Source organism: Toxorhynchites rutilus, chromosome 1 (genome assembly GCF_029784135.1).
Source record: "Toxorhynchites rutilus septentrionalis strain SRP chromosome 1, ASM2978413v1, whole genome shotgun sequence".
In the NCBI taxonomy this organism is placed as follows: domain Eukaryota; kingdom Metazoa; phylum Arthropoda; class Insecta; order Diptera; family Culicidae; genus Toxorhynchites; species Toxorhynchites rutilus.
Window position 1 is genome coordinate 104,531,380 of NC_073744.1, and position 27,819 is coordinate 104,559,198.

Here is a 27,819-nt window from a genome sequence, read left to right on the forward strand (position 1 = left end):
CCAAGGTCTGAACTCATCACGAATGTCCGTTGAATGATGAAAATATTGAATTAATCCACCTAGAAGAGATATCGTGCTTTTCAGCAGTACGAACAGACCCTCAACTATTTTGCTTTTGATTTCAGTCAGCTTCTAAACAGTCCACATTTGGCGATTTCATTTCCATTTCTTTCTTTAGGAACAGATTAAACAGGATTTTCACAGTCCATCTCACTCCCACTGGTAACTGTCCGTTTTATCCCACCAATACAATTAATCGCTAATATCGCTTCTCTGTTAACTCACAAACCGAAATATAACCATCAGCGAATTGAATTTTGATATTAAACCACTCAAAATGCTTAATATCGAAGCAGCTGAAATTACATCCACACGCAGAATCATGTATGATTTTCGGTTTTTGTTTCCCTTTTCCACTTATGATCAGTATTCATTGCCATTTGGGTGGCTTAAATATTATAGAATAACAGGTAGAAGATGTTCTCATTAACAGAAATCTGAAATTCAAAATATAACTAACGGGTGTTAAATAAAAACTGATAATTTTGTCAATACCTTTCAGTAACTCAAATAAAGAGCGTAAAATTTTCTTTCTCCAAGAAAATTGCTCTTTGGGCTCTCTATAAACAGTAGGCGTGTTTGGTTTTGCTAGTTTGAATTTAGTCAAAGCAAAGATGGCGTCAAAACAGCACGTGCTCCGCGAACGCATTGTACGGTTCTACGAAACGCATTTCCAGCAAGGAGAAAAGTTCACGGTGGCATATTTTAAGGAAGAAAATGTACCTGTCAGTACGGTATATCGTATCCTGGGTTCCCTGAACGTAGAGCGGAAGATCGGAAGTGGTCGTCCGGTGACGATAATGACGAAGCAGAGGAAGACATCTTAAAAGAAGCTGTTTGACAACAAGGACGCAACCAGCCTGCGTGACGCCGGTCGGAAATATGGCTGCTCCCACGTATTGATCCATCGGACCCTCAAGATGGAAGGAATCGTCTGCAGGAAGAAGACGAGGTCGACGGAGTACACGGAGGAGCAGATTGAGACGGTTAAATTACAGTGTCGGTGGATGACCAAAAAATACCGCGGGACGTCTTTCGTTCTGGACGACGAAAGCTATTTTCCGCTGTCCAAAACGCATATTCCAGGAAATGATAATTACTACTCCAGCGACAAGTCATCCACACCGCCTGAAGTGAAATACAAGTTCAAGTACAAGTTTGAAAAAAAGGTTATGTTGTACATCGCCATTTCCGACCGAGGCATTTCAAAGCCTTGGTTTAAGCCGAGCGGTCTGGCAATCAACCAACAAATCTATCGAGAAGAGTGCCTCTATAAAATCCTGCTGCCGTTCCTGAACGAGCATCACGCGGATGGGAAATACGTCTTCTGGCCGGACAAGGCGTTTTCCCTTTACGCCAAGAAGACGCTGGCGTATCTTGAGGAGAAAAAGATACCGTTCGTGCCGAAAGATCGTAAACCAACAAACTTGCCCCAGTGCCGCTCAATAGAGGATTTCTTTGGCTCACTCAGTGCCCTAGTGTATAAAAACAATTGGAGGGCCAAGGGCACGAAGCAACTGACCACAAGAATCCGGAATTACATACGGAAAATGGACGTAAGTGCCGTACAACGTTCTTGTGAGAGCATCGCGACAAAGTTGCGTCAAACAGCAGACCACGGCCCTTAAGGTGGAAACAGAATGCCGCGCTATGCGTCGCGTCGCGACAATTGTGCTTTGACACTTCATTTTAAATATGAGTGTTTCCATTTAGTCGAACACAATAATGCGTTGCGTCATTAGCATCGTTGTACTAAACACTAACATTTGTTCTAAACTGCTTGCGCCGAATTCGCGATGACAGTGGCATGGTGTCGACGTCTGGTGGCAACTTCAAATTAGGGCCATAATTTGGGTCCCGAACTCGTTAGTGTAATCTCTATCAGATTAGAAGACACGAAGCCGGTTTTTAAATTCTAAAGTTAGAATGAAAATTTTCACATCATGTTATTTGATTACATGAAACACGTGTTTCTGACTTTCATTCAACCATATGGCTAAACTATTCCAACATTTATGCTGAATTTTTTCATCATTATATAGAGTTGTCTTCATAAAGAATTTTCGTATGAGACTTTTTCAGCACCTGCAAACAAAAATGTTTTTCATTTAAATAGAATACCAGTTTGATATGGAAAAGCTAATTTCATTCATAATTTAATTTTGAAAACATGTTCATTCCGACTGCAAATCAGCTATTCTTTCACGCTCCACTAAACTAGTAAACGAAGCTCGATATGTCGGATATGTCAATGTGTTGTTTCTAAAAACATTCAACTGATCCGTGGACACAACAAGATTTTCATACGACTTTTATTTTGTTTTTGTTTACATGACAAGTGGTGACGCGAATGCTAGATTGTGACTGCAAATCAACAGACTGCGTCGGGCGAATGTTTTAGTACAAAACGCAAGCAATGACAGCTGATGAGAAGCAACGCACAACGCGGCATTCTGTTTCCACCTTTACTCAAACATTCACTGACATTTTTTTTGAAGAAAATACATTATGTTATTAATAGAAAATACTGAAATCGATTAAAAAAACCATTTTTATATGTGATTGAAAAAATTCTCATTTTTTATTTAACACCCGTTATACAAATCAACCACCCGTCCATATTACCCCCACTGTCCGTATTACCCGCGGTTCCCCTATGTATTGGGTTGGGGAAAAAGAAATGTCGTATTTCTGATCGAAATTTGACGCTTTATTTAACATATTAAAATTATCCAATTCAAGTCAAATATGCGCCGTTTTGTTCGCAAACTTGTTGCCATTTAGAAGGCAACTTCATTATCCCCCCTTTATATGCAAAAAAAACTCAGACAGTCAGTTTTCGCAAGCCTCTTTTGAGTCCAACTTAGTATCACCAAGAGCGTTTTGCATGGACCGGAAGAGATGATAATCACTTGGAGCCAGGTCTGGACTATACGGTGGGTGCAAACATCCCATCCGAGCTTCCGTAGCTTCTGGCGGATCATCAAAGATGTGTGAGGCCGAGTGTTGTCCTGGTGGAAAACAACACTATTCCTATTGATCATTTCGGGCCGATTCTGGTCAATCGCCTGTTTCAAACGGTCAAGCTGTTCACAGTAGAAAACCGAGTTGAGAGTCTGGCCATAGTTGAGCAGCTCATAGTGGATGATTCCCTTCCAATCCCACCAAACACACAGCAAAACCTTCCTGGCCGTCAATCCGGGCTTGGCGATGGTTTGGGCCGGCTCACCGTGCTTCGACTACGACTTTTTTCGCTTTAGGATGTCGTACGTGAGCCACTTTTCATCACCAGTCACCATCTTCTTCAAAAATGGGTCGAGTTCGTTCCGTTTCAGCAGTGCATCGCAGGCGTTGATTCGGTCTAAAAGATTTTTTGCGTCAACTCGTGTGGCACCCATACATCCAGCTTTTTTTGGAATCCAATCTTCTGCAAATGGTTCCAAACGGTCTATACCCAGTTCCTGGCCAATCGAGCGAGTGTTCACATGCCTGTCTACTTGTATGATTTCACCAATTTCTCGGTTTCCACGACGATTGGCCTACCAGTACGGGGTGTATCTTCGACAGCCACTACAACAGAACGAAATCGATCAAACCAACGGTGTGCTGTGCGAATCATTACAGTATCGGGTCCATAAACTACACGATTTTTTTCGACCGCCTTCGTTGCAGTTTTACCTCGTAGGTAGTAAAAAGTAAAATATGGCGAATTTCTTGCTTGTTGGACTCCATCTTTGACGCGCTATAACTTGAAACTGAAAAGGACAATCACAACACTGTCAAAACGACACTGGTAGCACAGATTGTCGTCTTTAAATAGCCGTATAGTATGACACGATGCGATAAGTACAACACAAGATATGTTTAAGTGTTGCCATATATTGACAATATACCACATTTCTTTTTCCCCAACCCAATATGACGAGGCGATCGGAACGACAACTAACCATAGTAGCGTAAGTGATATCAAAGCCATGTGCTCGTATGGAACGCAGTGCCATTTACGAAGTGTTTGTACTAGTTTGTCATTGATTACCGCAAGATCTAATCGCTTTTGATTTTTTGTTTTGATTTGCAATGATGCTATATTCCATGAAGAGATTAGATTTTATTCACAACATTGTTCCACCAGAGAACCCGGCCCAAAGCTGCAGTTCTTCAACTTCTGCCGCATCGATTCTTGCTTTTATGTTCTTTACTAGATGAATAAATGTAACACAACTTTCAGAGTGACACCTCACGTACTCAATTCACTACTAAAACTGACTCCTTTATTCGTTATTATGAAATCCTATACATACAGAATAGTGTCTTTCTTATCAAGGGTGTTCAGCGTTTAAGCAGCCTTTACTGGTACACCACAGTTTTCACCCCTTTAATTAATTGCATATAATTCAAAATAATATTTACATATTTTCACAATCCAAAATTCTTATAATATTCTGAAGGAAAATAATTCCTGCAAGTTTCCAAAATCGAAAAATCTTGTGTTGTTTCGATTTCAGATATATTCTAAATCTAACTAAATATTATTCTAACTAAAAACCCTCGAAAAGAATCATTTTCTTCATCATCTTTTTCATTATCAGTTGAAGCCTCGCTCGTTTACAGTTTCTAGGTTTTTGATTTACAACAAACTCGTCTAGCAATCATTTTATTCGCTCTTATTGGCTGTCTGTGAGCTGTCACCTTTATGTCTTCAAGGATGATCTGGATCTGAACATGAGGGTTGTGATGTTTACACCACAGATCATCCCAAATTTTCTATTCATCCAGTGGATCTTCCTGATTGAACTAGATATTTTAGCAGAATTACTAATTATTCCCGGTGTTTTTTTTATTCCATTTATTTATGTTTAGCTAGCTCATCTGACAATTCAGCAGTAACAGAGCCGAATTTATCGTGTACATTTTTCTCATGTTGTATATTACACAGTAGCCATATAGGCGTCAAAGTATTCCTATCTCACCGATACACATTTTTATCTATTACACATTAGCCTTTTAGGCGTAAGAGTATTCATTCCTATTCTATCGATACACAACACATGTCGCATTTTTCGGCGTAATAATATTTCCATTGTTCGAATGTTCACAATTGGACACAGCGGGACTGTTCATATGAGGCTTCCATTGTTGTGTTTATAAATAGCACCAACTATCGATGCAGCAGATCGATCGTATGTGGAGTGAGAGGCTGGGATCACCATCACATGATGATTGATGCATGGAAGTAGTAGCTAGAATAACACACAAAGATGGTCAGTTGAGGGTCCTGAGTTATACACTCATGATCAAGGATGGAAAACAAGGGAGCATGATGTGATTTACGATTAATCGCAAACTGCACAGATCGCAATCTGTGCAAACTGCGACTAACTATTAATCCTCACCCATCATAACCAAATGATTTTCTCTTGGTAACTCTGAGTTGACCAAAGCATTGCTAGACTGAAAGTAGTTCGAATAATTGAGTTACTCTCCGTCCTCGTTTTGTTTACAACTCCTAACAAGAATTTGCTCCATGGGAATGAGTGTCTCTATGACGTACGATTCTCGCTCTCTCGTCCGGGCGTTCAATTTTCCTTTCCGAGTGCGTTTACTTCGATGAATCTGGGTAAAATAAAAAATGCGCTACAGCAGATAGGACGACTTTAATGTTTAATGTTTCACAGAGGATTTTTCAGATGGTATTTAAATTAATCTACAAGAGACTACAAACAATAATCTCCCTCAAATCACTAATTTTATGAGTTAATGTAAATGCGTTATTGGCCAAGGCTATTACGACATCGAACACGTGGTCTTGCGAGATATATTTTTCCGCCAGCCCAAATACAGACCTCTTTTTTCGGGCCCGAGTAAACTGGTGGCTAGAAAAGACCTTGATTACCTTGAATTAATCAAAAAACATAAATTAGCGCAAATATGTCAACATGTGTTTTTTTTTGTGTAAGCACGTAAATATTTACTCATAAAATTTTTGGATTGTAAAAACTCTACATAATTTGTATGCAGTTAGACTATCCACAGTTAGTGTGGGGGGGGGGGGGGGCGAATACTCATACAACTCAAATGGATAATGATTCTCTGCTATCACAAAGCTGAGTAATTTTTTGACGTTTTGTTTTACTATTGATTCATTAAAAAAAAAAACCTTTATTTTTAAATGTTTTCTTATCCTGAGACTGGCTCACCATATTGCACTGCTACTAAAACCGTAGGCTAACTTCAAGGATATTTTTTATTCATTTTCGGCGAATAATCAATAGAGTGCCGTTTTATGAAACATCAGAATAATAGCAAAAACAATATTACGATCATAAGGTGTTGGATAGGTTATTCCAGACGACATTGGAATATATTCCATATGATCATCTTTAGAAAGATTAAAGACCTTTAAAGGATAAATTTATCTTGGGCACATTGAATTGATGTTCATGACTTCCAGTCGGGTGTTTATCAGCTCTGATAATAATTGTGTGGTCCCCACAAAGCATATATTCCAATGCCGTCAGTTCACTGAAATTCTTAGCATACCGTTTGATGATAAGGTAGGATGTTGATAATCATTTGCTGCGATACCTATTTTGCCAACAGTATTCATTCGACAAAATGAAGACTGAATACCTGAAATTAACCAGATTTAACCATGCAAATCTGCGGTCAAAGCAGTATGTACACTTGAGAGATGCAACAAGTTTGAAGGGATATAAAAAAACATTAGTCGTTCGATAAATCTACTGCCAGATATGTCGGAAGTCCACGATATATGAATAAAATACGTCCATACTAATTCATTACATTTATTCGCAACGAAGAACGTAACCACACAGAATTGAATTAATCAAATATGTGATCCGTTTTATCTACAAAATAAGAAAGGGTCTGACATTCAATCGAATTCGAAAGTGTTTCGTGAAGTCACTAATTGAATTACTATTGGAAAAATTATTTGGAGAGAACTGTGAATGTTCAGAATTATTGGTATCTAAAAACGATTTTGGGCGGGATGAGATTCGCCCAAATCTGCTGGTAATAAAATTAATCACTTGCATCCATTACCCGTCTGCTGTTCATCGGGCGGGAGACGACAGAAAAATAAAATCGACACGAGACTGAGTCAGCCACTCACTGCGGACAATGCAATAGAGAATTAAAAATCCCTCGACGAGTGTCGTAAGATTTCAGTTGATCGTCTCTTGTTACACTTTCCGATCAAGAACTCATCATCCGCTCTATGGAATGGGATTAACCGTTTGTGGCTTGCACTCACGATAAAACTTGAGTAGTAGAAGTAATGTTTCGAGAGTGCAAGCAGTGGGGATTCCGCTTTCATATTGCTTTTTTGAGATCTTGGTAGCTCACCGTTCCAAGTATTCTCTCTGTGTACATATGAAGAATAAAAGAGCATCGCCTGCTGGGGGTGATTTAAAAATATCCGACTAGAGGGATATACTTATTCATTGATCGTTGAATGTGATTTTTTACCATCCCTGCTCATGATTGTCCGCTTAGTAGCGGACACGCAACCAAATAGACTACGAAGATCCCGGTGTTTGTTCTAAATAATTTTTGTTTTGCCTCTTTGGGTTCACTAAGTCAAGAATTATTTTGGGTTTAAAAGAGAGTATCCTCTCTGAAGAAAAGCGAACATCTCCTGTCAAGCAAGTATTTCTATATGTCATTAAAAATAAATTGATCTGGTCCTCCAAGTCAAGTTTCTTCACCTCAGGTTCTTATAAAAACTTATTTAATACTTCCTTCACAATACGTACTGATCTCTCAGCCTGTCCATTGCTAGATGGATTGTAAGGTGGACTTTTATCACCTTGATACCCAGTTTTTCTAAAAAACTCACAAAACTAAAAGAGTTGAATGGTCTTATCCGCTGGGTATTTCTTAAGCTCAAAGAACATCTCGCCTTTCTGAGTGCGCCTATTTTTCACCACATTCTCGCCCAATGCTTGCAGCTTTGGATCGGCTCTCACTGTGAAGGTCGTACCAGATGATGGTGGGAGGGCGAGCGTTCCGCTTAGGCACTTGTGGAAGGACACTAGCAAACTTTCATGTCCTTTGAAAGGACGGATTGGTTCCACCAGCACGTTAACAGAACCACCTCGATGATGAGTAGACTGTATCACTTCCTTCTGGATGGTTGCTGGATCTTCGGTGGAATCAGGATGATGATTTGCTAATTAAAGGACTAGTTGATGGTTTTGGCTTTTTACAGTTTTTATTAACACGGTATAATATGGGATTGGATCTACACTTGTTGGTGGTTAAAAATGGAGTGAGAATTAAATTAAACTAAAGGATATGTACACACTTTCTCTATATACAAGAAGTTTTCATCTCTTTCTTTCCCATTGCATTGACTGGAGGTGATGTCGAGCGGGCGGGGCATATCTTTTTGCTTTGCTCGCGTCACATTACCAAAACTTTCCGCTCAGCTCGGAAAGCAAACATATCAGGACATGTTAGGGCGCGAACATCCTCCCCCGGCTGAGAAGCATTCTCTGAACGTTGTTGGAGTTGTTGAGCTGCATTGTCCTCGATAAGAAGCAATACAATCTTCAGGATCAGGTTTCAAAACATAGAGTGGTAGGGACTTGAAAATAGCCTCAATCTGTGTCAAAATTGTCACATATTCATCGAATGTCAAATCCTCATTCCTTGAAATTCGTTTCAGATGGTGATTAAGACTTTCAACTGCTGCTTCCCAGAGACTTAAATTTAGTACTTCATGTGGACCATACGACCAAGCGATTTCTTCAGACTGACTTGAGTTCTTTGGTTTGGCATGGAAACATGGTGTACAACTTTGGGTAATCTTTCGTACATGAGATCTTCTTGGTTTACGCTTGTGGGTGGATTTTAAAATATCTTCGCGTTGCGTTGGTGACAAAATCTCTTTAGCTTCCCTGGTTCGACCGATAGTCTCCCTGTAAGTGTCGAATGAAACAGGATGAGCAGTTAGGGTGGGAACACTTATCAATCTATCCGGCGAAAACCCAACCCAGATGAGTTTCACGGAGTTCTGGAAGACCATCGGATAAGTGGAGGTGACCGGATTTCAGCAAACTGATGATCTTTGAAGCTCCTATCATGGTTGCAAGAACAAGTGGAATTGGTGCTTGTTGACGGTTGTGGTTCGAGAACTGCATTAACATCAGTTGTGCCACTCGATGAGTCTTGTGGGGTATTTCAGTCTCAGATAAATATTGTAGAAATTCTTTATGAAGGAGGGTATGGAGTCGTTTCTGACATTTTACACTAAATCGCTTGGAGGCACAATCCTTGGAACAATGTCCGGGACGCAGACAGTTAAAGCATAATTTTAATTGCTTCACTTTCGCAATGCGCTTTGGAATGGACAGTTTAGCAAATGTTGTACATTCGAAATAACGATGATTATCACCACAAATTTGACAACTATTATTCGGAATGTTTGAGGATGTGATAGGATGGAGTCTTTGATTTATTGGTTTTATTTGGAATTGTATGGGATTAGGTTCCTTCGCCGTAACAATGTGGCGGAAATTTTCCAAACGCTATATGATTTGGCACTCACCTTTCAGAAATTGCAGCGTTTTCTTGAACTTCGGCTTCTGCTTGCGTTCCCATAGTTGTAGGGTGTGGTCGTCCAAACGGGAAATCAATAATTTGGTGATAATGAGCCCAGACAGCTGATCCACTTTCAGTCCCTGGTGCTCCAATCCAGCAACATGTCTCTTACAAGATTTTGTGAGCTCCAATAGGTCCTTATAGCTGCCTTTGGTAACTGGTTTCAGCTGCATCAATCCGTCGATATGGGTATCCACAATCACTCGTGGATTCTCGAACTGCTCGCACAACTGCTTCCATACTTGTTATCACGAATCATCTTGGCGTTGATCAAATCGGCTGCATCACCTACCAAGGCCTTATCCAGGTGGTGTAATTTGAGTGCATCGGAATCACCACCTCGTGCAACCAAGTCATCAAACATGGCCTTGAATTAAGGCCAATTCTCCATATGTCCATCGAAGGAGGGTATCGGTGTCTTGAGAGATTGCTGCTGCACGATCATTTGTTGTGCCCCACTGGCACAAGGATTAACTGGCTTGCTAATCGGCTCCGAGAGACGTTCCAAGCGATGGAGCGTTTCGGTGTGTAGAGCATCGAAATCATTCAATTTCTCGTCTTGGTCGTCCATCTTCGCTGGCGGAGTGATAGCTAACACTTCACGGTGTAATTCACTATATTCAGCATAGTGAATTTCTACCTTCTTCGAATACACCTTTATCATAGCACTAATCTTCGACGGATCATCTTCAGCTGATTCTAAGCTATTCTACATTCTGGTTACTCTTTCCTTCACTAGACCCCACTGGTGGATGAGCATTTTTAACTGCTCCGGGTCAGCCACCGACTTCTTCGGTGTGTGGTCTATAGGCATTTTAAAACAGTCACTTTCTTTCACTTTTCTATAACGATTATTAGTTCTTCAGCACTATTACGCTTTCTCCAATGTCACTAAGTCTTTCACGCTTCACACAATTGTCTCGGTTTCTAAATTCACTTCACTAGTCTTTTCTCAGCATGCTCGTCAAACTGCGCTGGTACTCCCCCTTCGATCCGGCTCGAAGGACCAATGTGAAGGCTGTGCCAGATGATGGTGAGAGGGCGAGCGTTCCGCTTAGGCACTTGTGGGAGGACACTAGCAAACTTTCATGTCCTTTGGAAGGACGGATTGGTTCCACAAGCACGTTAACAGAACCACCTCGATGTTGAGTGGACTGCATCACTTCCTTGGCACTTGCTGGTACTGGTTCTCCGGTGGAATCAGGATTATGATTTGCTAATCAAAGAACTAGTAGATGGTTTTGGCTTTTCACAGTTATTATTAACACGGTATAATATGGAATTGGATCTACACTTGTTGGTGGTTAAAAATGGAGTGAGAATTAAATTAAACTAAAGAATAATGTGTACACACTTTCTCTATATACAAGGAGTTTTCATCTGTTTCTTTCCCGTTGCATTGGCTGGTGGTGATGTCGAGCGGGCGGGGCATATCTTTCTGCTTTGTTCACGTCACATTACCTAAACTATATGAATAAAATAGGTGAGATGGGCAAAATATTATCAACCTTAAGCCATTATTGCAACGTTATTTTTAAAATCTATAAATTATGTATGAAACACAATACATTTGTAATCTGTATGTACAGATTCTTGGTTCAAAAAAGTCTAGAAAATCTGTAGAAATGCAGATTGTTATGTAGATATGCTAACCCTGTTCGAACACACCTCATTCGGTCCCAAAATCGAAGCTAGCTGCTCAAGCTTAAAGGGGAATTTATTTAGGAATAAAAATTGAATTTTGTTATGTCACCATCACGGCTACCCCCTCTCCCCCCATTGTCGCATAAAGTAACGCAACGTCGTTCCCCGCGGGCCCGAATGTTGTATGGCCATATTTCTTTCTTTTTGCAACGGTTTCTCAGATAGAACGGGAATTGATTGAAACTTATGATCTACCTCATGAATAGCACAGATTAATTGTGGACACCGAAGATGTATCGGATTCTCGGCTTGCAATGTTCCCTAAGTTGCATTTTTCCAAAGCTTGTATTTTTCATATCATAAAGAAACTATTTAATTTCTTTTTAGTATTATAAACTAGCATTAATTAACAGGGAAGTCATGGTCCGTTCAGAAACAACCGAGATACTGCAATGTCCATTTCCATACAAGAGGAGAATATGGACCAAATTTCTGGAAGCGTTTTCCGCTCCGTTGCCTCTCGATGGATCTCGACTCATCGGCTCTATAGATTACTTACGTTTGATTTCTTCCTTGTTTCAGCATAGAGGAACTTGTAACCCATGATTCCACAGTAACTACAACAACACAACCTTCTCTATGGTTCCAATGTCGGTACTGCCCTGAGAGTTTTAATACTAGTAAAAAGCTGACTCTCCATATGAACACACATGATAAACACGACAAGACTGATCATTCATGTAAAGATTGTCCAAAATCCGAAAGTTTTACATACAGTTCAAAGAAATCTCTTTGGGTGCATCGATATAAGAAACACCCGAAAGTGGCGGATGCGTCATATTGCGACATTTGTTCTAAAGTGTTTTTCGACAAAACAGAGCTGTTTCATCACACTTCACTAGCACACAAAGGAAGCAAGGGCGAAGAAATTGCTAGTGCTAATGGTGGAGAGTTCAATGAAATGCATTGTGCAACCGATGCACTTTTCTCGATGCTTGATTCTTCCGATACTACGCACAAGGTCAAACATAAAACAGCAGAAGAAACAGTATACCAGTGTGATATGTGTCCCAAGACATTCTACATTTTGAACGCTCTTCAAGTACATCGTGGATGGCATTTCCGTTCCCCCGATGGAAGGAAAGTACGCGATCCCAATGACACCTGGCAACCAGATCAATTGCCTCCAAGTAAAATGAAAAGAATGTCCCATTCGCATCGCTCTGTACATCCACTGCCAGCTACAAAAGGTGAGGAAATATTGTTTAATGAAAATTGTGTGAATACAGTTGAAATTGGTTTTCCTTCCAGTTATGTCTACTGAAAAAAACTCGCCGACATGTCCATATTGTCAGTCAACATTCGCTAGTAGCAATAATTTGAAAAGACATATAGTAGAAGTGCACAAGCGCATTGAAGCGAGACCAGTGACCACAAACAACGAGTCGTTCATTGAAAAATTCCGAGAATGCACAGCATGTTCACTAAAATTCAACACAACCGTCGAGTGGGTAAATCATAAACTAACTCATGCACGTGTACAGAAACCGTCCAAGGACTTAGAGTGGTGTTGTGAAATTTGCGGTAAAGTTTTCACTAGAAAAGAGAGATTACTCCAACATATAGCATCTCATGTTATCAGTAAAGATCATGATGATGCTGATGTAGACGTGGATCCAGTATCAGATATGGATGGTCGAAACATGTTTCATGACATTGACGAACAAAAAGGATCAATAAGGGTTCGGAAGGATTTCCAATCTAATCATGCTGTTGAAATTAAGCCTGATGAAATCTTCATAAGGGAAGTAGAGGAAGAGTGAGTATTCAATGTGGTTTGGTAAAAATTATTAACTCTTCTAAATGGCCCAAGCAAGAACAGCAAGAGCACAATGTTTATATATTCCTACTAGCTGACCCGGCAAACTTAGTCCCGCCCAAAAAATATTTTTCGTTATCAAATCCACGTTTTCTTACTAAGCGCACGTCCATGGGTCCAATCGAAGTTATTTGATTGATATTTAAAAAAAAAATTGAAAAAATTCTCTTATTTGATATAGAATATTTTTATCTATCTTTAGCAAAATTTCCATTGATCGGAAAAAGGTCTAAGAAAAGTTATAGCCCAAAACCTATAGAACTTGTATGGTGGAAATTAATTAATTTGAAGAAAACTGAAAAAGGTTATTTCAAAGGACTCAAAACACATTTTTCAGATAATACTCATTGGATAGAGAATATTTTTATCCATCTTTAGCCATATTTTCGTTGGCCGGAAAAGGGTCTGAGAAAAGTTATGGGCCAAAATGTATACACGTTGCAGGAGGGATGATAATAAATTTAACGAAAATGTAAAATTTCAGGCGATTTTTTGCTTTCACAATGCTTTAAAATTGTGAAAATTCAACGCATGAAGATGGGATATAAATCACTTTAAAGCATAATTAACATGGATTTAAACGGAATATTTTACAGAGAAATTTGTATGTCGATGTACGTAAATGTAGTGAACAAAAATATCGGGAAGAAATGAGAAATCGATTTCTTTCTGTTTTTTTTCAAAGATAGCAAATCCATTTTACGTTAACTCATTTTTTCACTATAGTGAACAATGGGGGTTTTCGTAGCCTAATTGGTTGCGTGTCCGCTACTAAGCGAACAATCATGATCTCATAACTTAGGATAATAACTGACCTTCTTTGTGTGTCATTCTAGCTACTACGTCCACTCAACAATCATCATGTGTCGGTAATTACTCACTTACCGCTCACATTACGGTCTGCTGCATCGGTAGTTAGTGCTATTCGTAACATAACAATGGAAGTCTCATATCAACAGTTACGCTATATAGCCCAACTGTGAACATTCCAACAATAGGAATAATCTTACGCCGAAAAAAGGCGACATATGTTATGTATCGATAGAATAGGAATACTCTAACGCCTAAACGGCTACTTTTTTTATCTCATTTATTTATTTTAGGCTCATTAGCATTTTAGCTGTAACAGAGCCGGATTTTAATCGTGTACATGTCACATGGTTATCATATCTATAATTAGCACATTACACAGTTGCCATTTGCCAGTATTCCTTCTATACCATTGTATATAGTACACATTCACACAGTAGCCATTTAGGTGTAAGAGTTTTCCTTTTGTTCTTCCATTATCCAGTTAGACCGGACAGCGGAGACAGTTTATTGAGCATTGTTAAGTTATTTATAGAACAGCAGCCCGATGTGTCTTGCAGAGCAGAGCAGTTGTATGGTTGAATCGATCTTATTTCGACCGTGGATCGATCTCCATCGCTGATGATTGTTGCGTGGATGTAGTTATTCTGTAACAACACAAAAATGGTCAATGAGGGCCATGAGTTTTGAACTCACGATCGATCAAATTTGGCTCTGTTACAGACGAATTTCTAAGTGAGCCTAATAAAAACAAATAGATGAGATAAAATAGTGAATCATATAGGAGAATTATCTTATTTTCTAGTTCGGTACCCTATGAAATATTTTCCATAGTGCTGGTGATAATGTTTGGGGAACTTTTTACGAACCCATGAATACAATACAAATATAGAGTTCAGGAAAATAAAAAAGCAATAAATAAGAATTTTTAGACTTTATAAATATTTTCGTACCGCATAGTTCTCGAAGTTTTCCGAAACATAAAACATAAAACACAAATATCAAATTCTGCATTAAAACTGTCTTCGTACGACTTTTAGAGCTTATCAAGACTAACATTTTGCGATGTAGAACTTGTCAATATTTTAATGCTATTCAAAGTTATTGATGGTTTTTTATCCAAACACTCATAATTCCAATTTTAATTTACTCAAACACGAAAAATAATATAGTTTTGAAAATCACACATCTTGTAGAGTGAACTATGCTCTTTCAAATGCCACCAATAAACTTTGTTTATGTTTGTCCAAGAAAGAATGACAAACAATTACAGATAGCGTATCTTTTGGGAAGAAATATCAATAACTTTGAGTGAAGTTGAAATATTGACAAGTTCAGCATCGCAAAATATTTGTAATTATCTTAGAAAGACTTTCAGAGCTTACTATCTGAAAGTCTTTCTAAGATAATTTGTATGTAGAAATTGAAATATAAATGTTAGAGAAAAAACAGTTTCTTTTTATGGTGACCCTTATGCAACCTAGAAAAAAGGCACTATATCGGTTATTTCAAGAGATAGAAAAAAACTTTGTTCTACAAAGGTGTGTCCAATAACTGGTACTACAACGTTGGCCAACCATGTTTACCTCTTTCTATAAAGATAAGAAAGTTATATTTGTTTTCATCGAAAATTTTAGATTTTTTTATTTAATCACCCTATTTTTGATAACATAAAAATGAGCGCTCTATTGTATGTAACAACTTTGTCGAAAACAGTTTTTGTCTAGAGAATAACTGTCGAGCTCCACATAAATGCATCTCCTGGACCATTGTGCAGTGGTGTAAATAACTCAATTTTGAAAAAAATGGCTCTTGGTTAGTTTTGGCCCCCATATCATAGTAAGATGCACTTACAGTATTTTTTTTTTCAAATTTTTATCTCGAAGCTATTAAGAATGGCGTTCTGAAAATTGAAAGGTACGTTTTTCACCATAGAGTATTGTCTCGACAATGTGTTTTGGGTCCTTTGAAATAATTTTATTTTCAATTTTCTTTGAATTTATTAATTACCTTTTCTTTCCTTTTCTCAGACCCTTTTTCGGTCAACGAAAATTTTGGCTGAAGATAGATAAAAATATTCTCTATCCAATGAGTATTATCTCGAAAATGGGTTATGGCTCTTTCAAATATTTTTTTTCAATTTTTTTAAAATTAATTTATTTTACCCATACAAGTTAGTTGTACAGGCTTTGGGCTATACCTTTTTCCATACCCCTTTCCGATCAATGAAAATTCGGCTAAAGATAAATAAAAATATTCTCTATCGAATGAGTACTATCTCGAAAATGTGTTTTGGGTCCTTTCAAATAACTTTTTTCAAGTTTCTTTGAATTTATTAATTTCCTTTTTCTTTCCTTTTCTCAGACCCTTTTTCGGCCAACGAAAATTTTGGGTGAAGATAGATAAAAATATTCTCTATCCAATGAGTATTATCATTTTTGACATAATTTTGTTTTGGGTCCTTTCAAATATTTTCTTACATTTTCTTTAAATTGATTCAAATTTTTTTTTTATTTTACTAAAGATAGATCAAAATATTCTATATCAAATCAGTACTATCTCGAGAATGTGTTCACGGTCCTTTCAAATAACTTTTTTTTTAATTTTCTTTAAAATGATTAATTTCTCCCATACAATTTGGGCTATAAGTTTTCTCAGACTTTTAAACAAAATTGTGGCTGGAAGATAGGTAAAATATTTCTTCATCGAATAACTTCGATAACACTATTCGAACAACTTTTTTTGATTTTCAAAATTCTGTATATTTTCCCATGTTATAACTTTTCTCTGTCACGATCAAGATAAAAATGAATTATGTGGAAAGATGAATGATTCAATTCTCTACCTAATGAGCATGATTTTGAAGGTTGTTACTTGATAAACAATCAATTAACTGAAATAATTCATTATTCATTAAATCCTGCAAGACGTTGAACAGAAACTTGCACGCAACAAAAACTTCTATCCGCTAAACTTTCATTCCGCAAACTTCACACAAGTCAAAACCTAAGACGTCAAAACGTGTGGTCTCAGGCGTATGTCTTATGGCGGGTTTACACTAGGGAGATCTATAGCTATAGATGGATTTATTCACCTGAAAATAGGTGTAAACGGGTGAGAATAAATATGATACACTTATTCGAGGTATATATAACTTGAATAAATTCAACATATGTAAACGCTTGTGAATTTCTCACTGGTGAGAAATCACTAAAGTTGGATGCAGTTCTACTTCAGGTGAATAAATTCACCGAAAATATGAATATATTCATTATAGAAGTTCACGCTAGTGTAAACGATTGATGCGATTTCTATAAATCTCATCATATTTCTTCACATGAATATATCCCTAGTCTAAACCCACCCTTAGGGTTGGTTCAGTTGAGATTGGGTTGAGAAATTCACCAGCGTTTACATATGCATAAATTTATTCTATACATTCTATACATATATACATCGAAGAAGTGTATTATATATATTCTCACCCGTTTACATCTATTTTTGGGTGAATAAATCCATCTATAGCTATGGATCTCCCTAATGTAAACCCCCCATTACAGATATTTTCCGGTCCTTAATATGTTAAAACATATCTGTTTCTTCGATACGCTATTTGCCGGATTCCCTGCTCAACTGGAAACATTTGACCTCTAACGAACGAACGCATTTTTCTAAAACGATGACCAGTTGGTCGACGAATTTTTAAGAAATTAAGTGCTTTATTTCCAGAGTCAGGAGAGGTGTCCGGAAAGGAATGCTCCAGATCACGTTGCATGCATAAAAAGGCATAATCTAAGGGAATTCCTGGAGGCGATCTGGCGTAGCGGTAACATCCATACCTCTCACGCTAAGGATCACGAGTTCAATTCTCACTCCCGACATTCTTCCGAAATGGAAGGTAAAAGTGACGAACCAGCCAAATGTGTTTTTTAATACAGAAATAAAAAAAAAAAAGGGAATTCCTGAAATATAACGGAATGCCGCATGTATGGCGGCATTCGATTTTTTTTAGAATATTTGCAATGTCGCGAGTATGGCGGGATTCGTTCACTAAGGGTGAATAATTTCTCTGGTTTTCTACACGCCATCAGCATATATTAAGCTGTCAAAAAAGTCCTGCGGTATTTCCGCGAGGTGTCGTTGTAAGCGCGTAGTTCTAGTTGTATTCATTGTATCGAGTCATACTATAGCTTGTTGGAAAGGTATTTTTGCGCGCTATAATATAGTCCTTGACAGTGTTTTGTTTGGTTAAGTCGTTCATGAGTTATAGTGTCGCAAATATGGAGCAAAATAAAGAGAAAATCCGACATATTTTACAGTACTACTATGACAAAGGCAAAAATGCATCTCAAGCTGCCAATAAAATTTGTGCAGTTTATGGACCCGATACAGTTTCCATTTCCACCGCACAACGATGGTTTCAACGTTTTCGTTGTGGTGTAGAGGTCGTCGAAGATGCGCCACGCTCCGGAAGGCCTGTCGTCAAAAATTGCGACAAAATCGCTGAATTAGCCGAGAAAGACCGGCATAGTAGCAGCCGTAGCATCGGCCAAGAGCTGGGGATAAGTCATCAAACCGTTATTAACCATTTGAAGAAGCTTGGATTCACAAAGAAGCTCGATGTATGGGTGCCACACACGTTGACGCAAAAAAACATCTTTGACCGTATCGACGCATGTGAATCGCAACAAAATCGACCCGTTTCTGAAGCGTATGGTGACTGGCGATAAAAAGTGTGTCACTTACGACAACGTGAAGCGCAAACGGTCGTGGTCGAAGTCCGCTGAAGCGGCTCAGACGGTGGCCAAGTCCTCATTAACGGCCAGGAAGGTTCTGCTGTGTGTTTGGTGGGATTGTCAAGGAATAATCTATTATGAGCTGCTTCCCTATGGCCAAACGCTCAATTCGGACCTGTACTGCCAACAACTGGACCGCTTGAAGGTAACACTCATGAAGAAGAGGCCATCTTTGATAAACAGAGGCCGCATTGTCTTCCATCAGGACAACGCCAAGCCACACACTTCTTTGGTGACGCACCAGAAGCTCCGGGAGCTCGGATGGGAGGTTCTTTTGCATCCGCCGTATAGTCCGGACCTTGCACCAAGTGACTACCACCTGTTTTTGTCCATGGCGAACGAGCTAGGTAGTCAGAAGTTAGCCACAAAAGAGGTCTGTGTAAATTGGCTATCCGAGTTTTTTGCCAATAAGGAAGCAAGCTTCTATAACAGGGGTATTATGAAGTTGGCATCTCGTTGGGAACAAGTCATCGAACAAAACGGCGCATATTTGACTTAAAACAGCTGATTGTAACTAATTTTATGAACAAATGAAAATTCAAAAAAAAATAAATACCGCAGGACTTTTTTGACAGCCTAATATTTTATTTTATATTCATGGTCTGTAAATTACACATTTTGATTAGCCATAAGTCACAAAAAATGAATATTTGATCATAAATAAAATATTTCATACGTTTTGTTTCCAATGTTCTTAAATGATCGTTACAATTTTTGATTCCGTTTCTACAATTTGATTTTCGTTGTACCTACCTGATCATCAATTTCAAACACTCCGTGATCGATACAGTGCACAAGTGCATCCGTGGCCGAGTGGTTGCCGTATCACATTATCATGCCGGGTGTTCGGGTTCGATTCCCGTCCTGGCCGGGGGATTTTTCGTCAGAGAAATTTCCTTCGACTTGCACTGTGGTCACGCGTATTCTAGAGTTTGCCCCTCGGAATACATTCAAGGCGTGTTATTTGGCTTAAGAAATCTCAACTAAGTATTAATAAATGACGCTAGTTAATATATACATTGAGACGGCAAAAGTTCCACAGGGAACGTTAACGCCTTTCAAGAAGAAGAAGAAGTGATCGATACAGAGTCCGGTTTAACATACATACACACATGTTAACAAAGCAATTATATTTCATTTGTTTTTGTGAGAGCCGCCCAGCATTCACTATACATGAAACAATATTTACGAGATGTGTTTTTTCAGAGAAATTCATGACAGCGAGGATGAAATTGATGACGACGAAGAGGAAGAGCTCGACGAAAATGATGAAGAAGATTACGAAAGAACTACAAATGATGCAGAAAAAAAGGAACAACATTCTTGCGAGCTATGCCAGGTCCACTTTGGGTCAGCCAATGCTCTACGGCAACATGTTACGGAACACTTTGTAAATGGAGGATTCGGTGAAAACATTCAATTATCACAACAGTCGAAAAAACATCGGGCATCCACGGATTCAACCAGTTCCTCCGGTAGTTCGGACAGATCATCCAGTGGTGAAAACAACAGCAGTGATACATAAAATCATCTATACCCAAATAATTTCTCCTAGTTGATGACATTTTAAATTATTATAATTTTCAATATATTAGCATGAAACATTTTGGATAAAATTGGGCTCAGAAGGTTGCGTTGCGCGTCGCATTCATCGATTCAATTTGGAATTCTGTAATAAACATCCAGTAAAACGAAATAACGAGTTGTTGTGCGGACCGGTGACATAGTAACAATTCTCATTAAAACAAACTTTTAACGCGACGCAGCGTATAACGCACCATTCTGAGCCCAGCTCTAATGTTAAAGATGTATCTCCATATAGGCGTGTCATTGTAGTAGACACTGTCCTTTTCTTTCAAGAATAAAGTACTTGAAATGCACCACACAAATGTTGATTAAATATTCATTTGATGTATGTTGATTTGTTTTGTTTTCGTTTAGAGCAGCGGTACTCAATTTTTTTTCATAGGGGCCACAAACACGTTTTAATCATGGTGCCGCGGGCCGCGAAGGAGGAAAATATAAATGAAGAAGGATGATGTTTAAGATACGACCGAATTGTTAACATACAACTACGAAATTATTACCGGCAAGCAGAAACATTGAATAAATTTGACGATAAAACTCTTTGATACAATTATGTGATAGCAATGATAAGGACCGACAAATGAATGCTTTCACTTGGTGAGAAGCGCGGACGCAATTTGAGTAGATTGTCAAATTGATCCCAAACATGAACATGTACTGTTGATTGCTCGTTGTCTAGAGCACTGAAATTGGAATATTGAACTTCTTGAATATCTAAGTAGTTTTTCAGTATTTCCTAGCAAAATTACATTTTCAACGCAGAACGAAACATCTTAGCAGACGCAGAACGGTAGCAGAAAATCCGATCCGAACCTATTATGTTGTGGCTGCGGAGGCGAAAGCAATACCAACGCACGCTTAGATTCAATCATCAGTAAGGCCAGCACTGCCCTATGAGCATGTTCTAAAATGATAGGAAGAACATGGGGCCTTAAACCAAAAATGATTATGTTGGTCTACACTGCCATTGTGCGGATTACCTAGGATAACCTATGCCTTATTATTATGGTGGCCAAAGACTAAGGAGACTATAGCTACTAAAAAGCTAGACAAACTCCAACGACAGGCATGTTGCTATAACTGGAGCAATGTGCCGCACACTCTCAAAGGCATTAGAGGCTATCCTTCAACTTTTACCTTTGAGTCAACATGTTCAGCTGGAGGCTAATAAAAGCGCTACAAAGCTAAAAAGATATAAGAAAATATTAGACGGGGACAAAACTGGTCACTTGAGCATCCTGAATCTTGAGCATCAGAGATGAACAGTGATTGGATGGAACCTAGGACTAATTATGACATTCCATACAGAGTGATCTCTCATTCAGTATGGAATGAAGGTGGTCCCAATGGTTCGTGAAGGTTCGTAATGGTTCAATCCTGTTCTATACCGATTGGTCTGAAATGGGAAACAGAACAGGTGCTGGAGTGTATGGTCCCAGAATAAAAATGTCTATAGCTATGGGGAACTGGCCGACAGTTTTCCAAGCAGAAGTAGCTGTAATTATAGAATGAATAAATGTCTGTCTTAAAAGAAATTATAGACATGCTAACATTTGCGTCTTCTCTGACAGTCAAGCGGCACTTAAAGCCCTCAAGTTTTCAAGCGCTGTTCACAAATTGTCTGAGAATGCATTTTTCCTTTTTTCGGCAATTAAGTCAGATAAATTCGGTGCACTGGATTCCTGGCCATTGCCATTGGCCATTGGCTTGAGAAGGCTATTCTGGAGCCTATGTAAGTTTGGTCTGCGTCGCCGATCAGGATTATAAATTTCACCAAACAGATTATTCCTGATTGGCACCTATCTCGCTATAGCTTTCAGTCTGCTTTTTCATCAATAAGCAGTAGATAAGCTTGAAGCGCAGTAAAAAAAAATGGGGCATACCACAATAGTTCGAAATATCGGACGCAGTGGTTCACAACCAACAAGGAAAAATAACGCTAATATAATCTGTACACAAATTGAAAATCGTTTGAAAAGTTTTCATATTTCAGTTTTATTTATTAGTTATATTTATTGTGTAATTCAAATATCAGTGTATAAAACAGATATCTGTCCAGGTCGGAATGAAGTGCTCTTCGACTGAAATTATTGGAAAAGTACTATCATCATCATCTACTGCAAATAGTAATTCTGTATCCGAGTCTTCATCCGTCCAAATAGATTCATTATTTTCTACTACTAATACTTCCTTTCCTCGTTTTGAAACAGTTTTTTTTTAGTCCGGTCTTGTGGATCTTTTGGTGTTCCTTGAGCACTACTTGTGGTGCGAAATAGATGGAGCATGTTTCACAAATTCTGCCTGCTGAGATGGACAATAAGTGTCATACGGAAGTTCCTTATATGCAAGTAGTGACTTCGGAAGAACTTTCGACAAGTTCATATAATTGCGAAGAAACAGAGGAAGGGAAATTCATGTTCACAACTGTTGGGATTGGTGCTTTCAAACCGTCTGGTGTTTGGCTGAGAGGAAAAGGAGCTATAAATTGATGTTGATTAATACAAAAGTAACTACTCCTTGGTTCATTGCAGCAGTTCCGGTCGTTACATTTCATCACTCGCAAAAAGTACTGGGATATCCTTACGTGACGAGCAAACCACTCGGCGGTATATCCTATTTATTCCGCTTCATCGATTTGGGAGTTGTTGGGCTCAATATATTCTGCAGGATATCCATTGATCGCTAGGTTGTTCCACACATCAGCTAACGATTCCCCTGCATACTCAAAATTTTTCGCTTCCAGTTCCAGGTCTCTTGTTTTGAGTTTTTCATCCAAGTGATTATTATGATTACTGGCTTAATTGTTCCTTAATACCGAATAACTTTATCGAATTCAGGCAGCTCGCACACACTCGCAGACTAATTGGCTTTAACTTGATGTATTGACCGTTATTATTATTATAGAGTTATGGCACTTCTCAGCATTGAGCTGGAATATTCACCTACCCCCGGGTTTCTTGAATGCCAAAGGGGTATTAGGCTCTGTGGTATAATTTTATTTTTTTTTTCTTCGTAATAGTGTCAGCACAATCATCGTTTTTTAATTGTGCTGATTCAGGAACCTTCGCACTATATTACATGTTCGAAGAATAACCGCTTTTTGCAGAACCGCCAGCTGATCTGTTACTTGCAGCTCCTCCAAGGACTGCGTGAGAGAGTGGGGAACTAAACCAGTTGCTGAGATTACCACTGGTATAATACGGATGCCCTGTAAATACCACATTTGTCTCAGTTCTTCTGTCAAGTCATGGTATTTAGTTATCTTGGTACCAAACGTTGATTGAAGATTGTGATCTAACGGTATCGCAATGTCTATAATTAATACTTCTCTCTTCTTTTTATCGTAGACCGCAATACCGCTGGTATTCGGACATCCGTAATGATCTCGCGATCCAAGTACAACTTGTAGCAGCTATTTTCCAAAACCGGATCTGGAATATACTTATAGTAGGGTACCAACTGATTTACCAAGTTGTGTTTTGATGCTAACAATCTTGGCAACCGAGTTGTGACGATTGAAATAAGCTGATTCGGTTAGCGCTCCACAGCCAGCTATGACGTACTCACTCGTCTCTCCTACTTTGTTGCACTTTCTGCAACAGTCGACAACGTTTTCGTGCAAGATGTACTTCCGGTAGTTTTTGGTCGCTATTATCCGGTCCTGGATGACTAGCATAAACCCTTCTGTTTCAGAAAAGAGTTCACCTCGCACAAGCCACGTTAGAGCACCATGCGCTTGCTCTAAGCGATGGGGGTGCGTCCCATGAAGTTCCTTTTGCTTTCATGATGTTATTTTTTTTCTATGGTCTGCAAATTGCAGCTAAGTTCGTACTGCTCCTGCGCCAGATGCAAGTAGATATCGTGACGGGTCTGACTTTCCACGAAGTAACTCCGCAACTGCTGGATCTGGGAATTGCAAAGCGCTCTAATGTCAGTCAAACCTCTTCCTCCTTCAACACGTGGTGAATCTTTCTATGGACTACTTTGGATGGTGCATGAGGTGCTTTGTGAACGTCACTCTCATTGCTCTTTCTATTGTTTATAAATCGGTTTTCGTCCACTTCAGCACCCTGAAACTGTGAGTAAAGGAACGGCAAACGTATTGACGGCTTTGATTTTTTTGCCGCCGCAGAGGTTTATTTTCAAAACCTGGTTGATTTTGATCAAGAATTGTTTCTGGAGTTCCTTCTTGATTTTTGTGTGACAAATCCCTTTCAGTTGCAGAAATCCCAGGTACTTCTAGGATTCGCCTTCCACCAAATCTTGAAACACTTCACTCTCGTTAATGCGGAATCTTACAGTCTCCACCAATCCTCCACGGTGGAGCTGTACTGCCTTACACTTTTCGATTCCGAGTTCCATCCGCAAATCGGAGCTAAAGTCGCTAACACACTGTAGAAGACTATGTAGCGCTTCTGTTGATTCCACAAACAGTTTCAAGTCGTCCATATAGAAGGTATAATTTATAGTCTTTGTTCTATTTATATGCTAGCCATGGTTGCTTCGGTTGAGTGCTCTGCTCAAGGGGTTCATCGCAAGGCAAAACCACAAAGGACTGAATGTGTCACCTTGGAATATTCCCCTGCGAATATTGAGAGTTCTGGATCTCAACATAGTTGTTCCGTCGGTGATACTAAGCGAGGTGCTCCAGTTTACCATTGCGTGTTCCAAAAACCTGATGACGCCAACATGTATCTTGTACATTTTTAGTACCTTTATCAAGTACGTATGCGGTACTGAGTAGTATGCTTTTTTATGTCAATGTACTCAGGTTCCTTCTGTTTCGGCTTGCTTGTCCGACGATAACTGCATCGATAACGACTTGATTTTTGCAGCTCCGCGTGTTTTGTTTACAGCCTCGCAATGGTTTGAATCTTTCTGTTAATCACCGACGTAAGTAGCTTCTACAGGCTCGTTAGACATGTTATTGGCCTGTACTTCGCCGCATTCGCTGTGTCTTGATCCTTTGGCATCAGATGAGCAATTCACTTGGTCTCGAACTCCGGTGTTATTTGGGGATTTTCTAGTACCTTATTGAAGTACTCTGCCATTCGCCCATGAGTTGAAGAAAATTTTTTGTACCAGAAATTGTGCACGAAATGTAGTCCTGGGGCAGCCCAATTCCTGGCAAATCGAATGGCTTCGTTGATATCATGGGCGGTTACCATTGGAAACGGCAGGCATTGCTTCAAGTCCGTTTCCAAATCCCTCTTCCTCTGCCAGCCACATCCTGGTACTTCGGTGTTGAATAGTGTTCTCTCATAAGTTTGAGCAAAACTGGGTAACTTCGTCAATCTCAGGAAGACCACCATTGTAATTGTTTCGTTTCTGTTTGATGCGGCTGTAGAACTCCTTCTCGTTGATACTGAACATACGATTATCTTCATGCCTTTCCGTACATTCCGTATAACGTCTCAACCTTTTTGATAGAGCACTCAACCGTTGTACGTGGGTGTCGAGGATCTCAATGATGCGGTTTTCATTAAGACCAGAGAGCTCTGCCGGCTTCAAAATTTCAGCAACTCCACGAAATAGCTTTCGCAATCGACTTCCCCTCTTGTACCGACCGATTTTTACTCGGAGCGTTTGGATACGACCTTCCAGGCGTTTCATCCAAGCAGGTTTCGGTTTTTTTTTTGAGAGTACGCGGTTCTGTCTATCGTCTTGGTGAAGGGGCACATTCCTAACGTCCGTACAATAGCTACAGCTCCACAATAAACGATAAATTGCAACTCCTCTAGGTTCTCTACTACTTCCAGGTACACAGGTAGAACTTCTTGGTCGAGTACTTGGACGGCACTCGTCAGTCGGTGGGAATACTGGAACTTTGGAATCTTGTGTCGGGTTAAGGGGTCCGTTCCGTAAAACTGAGCCACTGTTGCATCCATGTAGAGCCAATTCGTTCTTTAGTTGACCTCGTTTTTGATCCTCTTCCAGCTCTTGTTCTCTAGGCTCATCCACTGGATCCGGTGGTGGTACAATAGATTCGCGCCTTTCACTAGCGAACGAAGCACTCAGCCTAGCAGAGCTCCTTCTCGACATAGCGCTCGATCTTCCACTCTCTCTAGGCAGTTCTCGTTGCACTTCCAACTTGATGGTCTCTATTTCAGCCGGGAACAGCATGTTGTGTGACCAAATCGCTCGTCTCCGTGTGTAGAGCTTATTCCGATCTAGTTGGCCGGTAAATCGTGGGAACTGCTCGTTGAACATTTCCAGCATTCTTAGTTTGCCGGACATGTTCGTCTCCAATCTTGTGCAGACATAATAGCAACGAATCACGAATTCGTTCATCTCTCTCGTCCACATGACTCGTTGCCGTTGGCGGCCTGTCAATGTGAGCGACTGACGTCGTCCAATCGCAGCTCCATTTGCAGGTGCAGCATTTCAATTGTGATTTCTTGTGCTGTGGGTTCTGTTCAGCGTTCGGTTTACGGACTGAGCCCGTTGACTATGGGTCTGCTCTTGCACCAATTCCCCTAGTCGCTTGCCACCTACATGTATGCTCGTTCCAGGACCAGCTCCAGTCCGGGGGCCCTCCTCAGGCGATCGCATTACTATAATTCTCTGATTTCTCAATTGCATTATTGGTAGTTTTCCTTTTCCCGGGAAAACACGGGTTGGCACAGGTTGCTTCTTAGAGTCCTCAATCTGCCTGAAGGACGGTATCTCAGCCGTACCTAACCTCGATTACAGACGCTACACTAGTCCTCCTTCCCTGTTTGCATACGACCCAAGGTCCCACCGGGGTTGGTTACCCGATCTTTCCAAGGATTGTTCGTATCTCAGCTAGTACCTCGTGACGGTAGGGATCGGCGTTCCTGGGCAGAGGCTGAAGGTCGCAATAGGAGCTACGAGACACGTGTACCAGGCTTTACTAACCTTATTATTAATATTATTATTATTACTTTATTAACCTTAATAAATTAATTAAATACATTACTAACCTTATTATTATTATTATTATCAATATTATTATTATTTTTATTTACCTTTATTCATCGGACTATTGTCTACATGGAACTATTTAAAATTATAAACTCCGAATATTCCTAATACGTGCGAGAAATAGAGCAGAAGGTCCTCCAAATTTAAATAGATCTTCAACAGTCGTAAACATACTCACAGCTATGGTTCGTATGTTTACGACATTGTACCCGAAGGCTGTTCGATGATATTGTGGTTGAAGCATCGTTCTAGTTCGTAATGGCCTCGGTTGCACTCGGATATCCAGCAACGAGAGGAGCCACGAGCAATCGGCCTCAGCATTCAGAAGCTTTGCAACAAAAACCGCTTGTTGATTCTTCCGTCGACGTTCCAAGGTATCCAACCTCAGCAAATTGCAGCGATCAGAATATGGTAGGAGATTTTGCGGATAGCGTCATGCTAAACTTCGTAATGCTATCCTGATGAACCTGC

At 39.5% G+C, this 27,819-nt stretch overlaps 1 protein-coding gene across 3 annotated transcripts in view; it reads left to right on the forward strand.

The window, feature by feature from the left end:
• LOC129767603 (zinc finger protein hangover-like) overlaps window positions 1-20,705 on the forward strand; it is a 47,610-nt gene extending 26,905 nt beyond the window's left edge. For 2 of the 3 annotated variants that reach the window (XM_055768653.1, XM_055768660.1), the window contains 3 exons: window positions 11,914-12,581; window positions 12,643-13,150; window positions 20,023-20,705. In XM_055768653.1, the coding sequence (XP_055624628.1) occupies window positions 11,914-12,581; window positions 12,643-13,150; window positions 20,023-20,341 (1,495 nt within the window). In that variant the 3' untranslated portion in view covers window positions 20,342-20,705. The remainder of the gene's footprint in view (window positions 1-11,913; window positions 12,582-12,642; window positions 13,151-20,022) is intronic. The other variant, XM_055768669.1, reaches the window with a different exon arrangement.
• Window positions 20,706-27,819: the final 7,114 nt, after the last annotated feature.